General features: G+C 31.3%; 1 protein-coding gene across 1 annotated transcript; it reads left to right on the top strand.

Annotated features, from left to right (window-relative positions):
- Positions 1 to 2,706: 2,706 nt before the first annotated feature.
- LOC139856025 (F-box protein At2g27310-like) lies at positions 2,707 to 4,664 on the top strand. Its single transcript, XM_071845261.1, has 2 exons — positions 2,707 to 3,256; positions 4,075 to 4,664. Exons 1-2 carry the CDS (start codon positions 2,746 to 2,748, stop codon positions 4,662 to 4,664), a joined length of 1,101 nt encoding a protein of 366 aa, XP_071701362.1. The 5' UTR covers positions 2,707 to 2,745.
- The last annotated feature ends 212 nt before the right edge of the window (positions 4,665 to 4,876 follow it).

The following is a 4,876-nucleotide window of genomic DNA, read 5'->3' as shown; positions in this document are numbered from 1 at the left end:
ACACACTATAAAATTTGTGTTCAAATCCACTTCAAATTGTTCAAATTCAGAATTTGTAGAACGAAAAATGTAAAATAGAAAAGCGTTCGAAATTGTGTTGGATAATAGGGTTTTAGAATGTCCGGATACACCTTTGAATCGTGTAATCACTTTTGCAATAAAGTATTTCGACCCTATACATTTGTACATTGTCTTAGGGTTACACGAAATTCTTATTGGGATAAGACAAAGGCGATAACTCCCGTATAAACAATCAAAACGTGGAGTCAAGAACATAGAGGTTTTGTATATTGTGAATGTTTAAAGTTTCATCATCCTTGAATGTGAGACAAATCACTCTATTTATAGAGTATGAAAGGTTGCACCATTTGACTAAAATGTACCATGAATGATTACATCTTTCGGCAAATAGTAACCATGAAAGGTTACAACTTTTGGTGAAATGGTATCATGAAAAGTCACATCATTTCATGTAGAGTTACACCATTTCATTAAAAGTTTACACCATTTTATTAATAGTTGTGTCTTTTGGACAAAAAGACATAAACTAGTAAACACAACCTTTCATTAATTGACTTTATGTTAGCTTAAACAAGCTTGCACTCCACACTCTCTTAACTTTTAATAAGCTTAACTTGAAATCCATTTTTCTCAAGTAAATCGCCTTATTACACAAAATGACCGATGACACTAAAAATCACCAAAAAAGTGTGTTCGTACTAAGAATGTAGAATACAAAATTGTTTGAATTTAGATTTTATCGAACATAAAGTAGAACGACACTTATTCGAACACACCACAAAATTGTTCAATTTGATCAATTTTTGTTTCGACTTCATGATTTTGTAAAACGAAACGTGATTTTATATGCATCTCAAAATTGTTAGACCAGACTATAAAATTGTTCGCCCTTATATATTTTTGGCTCGACTTTAAAATCATAATCGAGTTCTCATTAGATCTCTTTAATATATATATATATATATATATATATATATATATATATATATATATATATATATATATATATATATATATGGGGAGAGATCAAGAAGAAAGTGACATGTAGGGTGGAAGGTGGAAATAATTTTTGTTTTTTTTTTTGTTTTTAAAAGTTATTTTTTTACAAACATTAAAATTATGTAAAAATATGAATATTTAAAAAGACACTTTGTGAAAAATATTATTGTTTTAACATAGAAAACGCTCGAAGAAATCGAAGAATGTTATTTCTTCGAGCTTTTTTTTCATCTTATGTGAAGTTTTTTTTCTTCCAAAATTTAGCTCGATTTAGAGTATAGGGTTTAGTGATTTGGGTTTAGTGGTTAAACCCAAACCCTAAACTCTAAACCATTCAGGTTAAAAACTCAATCTACACTCAAAATCTAAACCATAATTTCTAAACCCGAATTTTTAACACTAAAAAAACGCTCGAAGATTTCTTCTATCATTTTCTAGATCAAAATAATTATATATATATATATATATATATATATATATATATATATATATATATATATATAGTAGAGGGATCAAATGAGAACTTTTTTTGTGTGAGAACCCTCAAAACTCGAAATTCGAGCAAAAAATTTTGGCGGGCGAACAAAAAAAAGAGCTAGTCGAACAATTTTTTTACATGCATTTTTCGCTTGGTTCTACATTTTTGGTTCTACAATTTTTCGAGCAAAAAAAAAAAAAAAAAGGAAGGGCGAGCAAAAATTTGAAAGTTGAGCAAAAATTGATGAATTCAAACATGTTCTACATTTTTGTGTTCTACATTTTCAGCATCTCAAATTTTTACTCGAATTGCTCCAATTTTATTCGGCCGCCATTTTTTTTTGTTGCTCGAATTCCTTGTTTTTTGTTCAAATTCCTTGTTTTTTGCTCGAATTCCTTGTTTTTTGCTCGACCGCCACTTTTTTTTGCTCGAATTTCAGTGTATTTGGAGTTTTTAGAGTTCTCACGCTAAAAAAATTCTTACTAGACCCTCTCCCTATATATATATTATATTATATTATATTATGTTTACGTGTCATTCCTTGTTCCATGATCAAATTCATCCCCAACTGATTTATTTATCTTCTTTATATATTTCTAAAAGGGGAAGTGGGTGACCAATCTATCTAGATTTACACAAGACTAACAATAATTGTTATAAAATTAAATTCTAAATATACAAGTAAGCAGATCAAAGTGTGTGAAAGTATGCTCTGTTCATGATTCAAGTAAAGGTTAGTTATCCTAGCTCATTTTATTTACTTTTTTTGTTATACTTTAGTTGATTTCCCGTTTGTTGTTTTATAATAATCATGTAGATGTAGATTGAAGACATGGATAACTATTTAAAGCCTACCTTATGTTCTTATTGCCATCTCTACAAAGTACTACAATTTGATTTTGTTTTATATTTATGATGAAACCATGTTTTAATAAATTAATAAATGATGCATGGGGTCCTTACGCATAATTGGAAATAAAGTGTAGTAGTCTATTGCTTGTTTATTTTACAAGCACTAGGTCTAAGCCTAACTCATGTTTTTAACAAAGATGGATGATATAAATGTTACATATTATTACAATAAAATTGAGGATGACATCCTGTACAATTACATTACATTTAGTATTGCTGTTGTATTATATTCGTGAAATTTGGTATTGCTATTATAAGCGTTCAGTTATAATTACAATTACATTTTTCAGATGATCTGAGAATGATTTCAGTGTGACTGACACCAATTGCGAAAAATGGATACATTAAGCAGTGATCTATGCCACGATATACTTAAACGTCTTGATGGCGCAACTTTAGCTAGTGCAGCGTGTACCTGTGCAACGTTCAACTCCATTTCAACAGAAGACAAATTATGGGAAGATATTTGTTCCTCAATGTGGCCTTCGACAAAACGAAACGATGTAAAAAGTTTAATCTTATCAACTGGTGGGTTTAAAAAGTTTTATGCAGATTGTTTCCCACTTATTGTAAGTAAAACTTTTCCAGAATTTAAATGGGGAGATTATTCTGATCAGTATTCAGATGAATGGACAGAAGCTGAATATTACGGTGACTATGATGAATTAGAAAACATTTCGCCATCTGATTTTGTGTCGATAGTTGATATCAAATATAAAGAAAAAACTATTTGTTCAAAAGTAATTTGGGGAATACCAAATGCAACCGGTTACAATGGTTGGTTTTCTGATTGTCCGTTTAGGATTGATCTTTTCAGCTATTCGGCTACAGATGATGATCACGCAGGTATCATCTACTTTCATATCTATAGCACTTTCGGGTGATTAAATGGCTATTGTAGAATTCGATACCTGTTTATTACTATAGAATGTAAATATTGTATTTCTTGACATGTTTATTGAAAGGTGGTAATTTTGACCCATTTAAATATAATAACAGGGTCTATAGAGCGTTAGTACTGTGTTTCTTGATATGTATAATGAGTGGACGTGGTAGTTTCAACCCAACTGAATATAACAGGGTCTGTAGAGCGTTAGTATTGTGTTTCTTAATATGTATAACGAGTTGAGGTGGTAATTTTGACCCATTTGAATATAACAGGGTCTATAGAGCATTAGTATTGTGCTTCTTAATAGTTAAAACGAGTTGAGGTGGTAGTTTTGACCCATTTGAATATAACAGGGTCCATAGAGCATTAGTATTGTGTTTCTTGATGTGTTTAATGAGTAGAGGTGATAATTTCAACCGATTTTGAATACAACAGGATGTATAAAGCATTCGTATTGTGTTTCTTGATATGTTTAATGAGTAGAGGTGGTAATTTCGACCCATTTGCATATAAAAGAGTTGGTTTTGATAACATTTTTAGTTAAAAGGAGGATGAGTTAAAGGGGTTTAAAGTCACCTAAACTCTATTATAATGAATAACCTGCTATTATAGTGTTATGATAAAATAGATTATTGTGCGAGATCTCCTTTTTTGATCATAACTGCGTACACGTCAATTATATACAATTATTTATATGAAAGATTAACAAAATTAATAAAATGACCCGTTTTTGCACCGTTACCCAACTTGTCACTTTCTGTTTGAATGTATGTAGGCGAGGTTACACTTTCTATTTCTGATGGTTTACCAGCTGTCACCTCAATTGAACAAGAGAGAAAAGATGGTAAGTTATGGCAAGAGCTTCGTGATGGTATCAAGCTAAGTTGGATAATCGTGAATTCAAAAGCGAAACAAGCTGCAAATTTATCAAGTTGGTGTGCACTTGATGGTCAAAGGCACTGGCCGACGAACCAAGACTTTTTGTTACATTTTGGATCGATCGTCCCTGCCAAAGACATACTTCCTTATCAGGTAATAAAATGCATCATCACTATGAAGTTTCGGGTGACTCATATTGAGGGTAATGGGACCCACACGTCACTCAACTTGACCGAAGTTTGTATGCAATTAGGAGACATTGAAGGTGCACATGTGAACGGAAGAAATAGTTTGTTTGTGCTTAATGAAGCATTAGGTTGTGATAAGAGTAAGGATTATGGGTTGGTGATTGAGTTGTGTAGGTTGTACTCGAACGCGCAAAGTGAGATTAAAGAAGAGAAGATTCGATACAAAAATAGGTTAGATAGACTCTGTATTTTAGGTGGTATCATGGCTTTTGTATCGTTATGTCGTTACTTGATGTAAACTTAGCAATGTTTCAAAGTATGATATCAAAGTTACTAATGAAACCTTATGTTTGTGGTTCTACAAAAAGCAACATTTTGTTTAAACTTCGAGATAAGATGTACACAATATATGGTTAATCCTAATTCTCGTGATCAGAAATTTTTAGAACATATGATTACTCGTCCGGTCTAAGAGCCTTCGGGCACACACATAATAAACATTGTTATTAC

This window comes from Rutidosis leptorrhynchoides, chromosome 6, assembly GCF_046630445.1.
Source record: "Rutidosis leptorrhynchoides isolate AG116_Rl617_1_P2 chromosome 6, CSIRO_AGI_Rlap_v1, whole genome shotgun sequence".
Classification (NCBI taxonomy): Eukaryota; Viridiplantae; Streptophyta; class Magnoliopsida; order Asterales; family Asteraceae; genus Rutidosis; species Rutidosis leptorrhynchoides.
The sequence above is the reverse complement of the archived record's forward strand: the minus strand, read 5'-3'. Positions and strand labels throughout refer to the sequence as shown.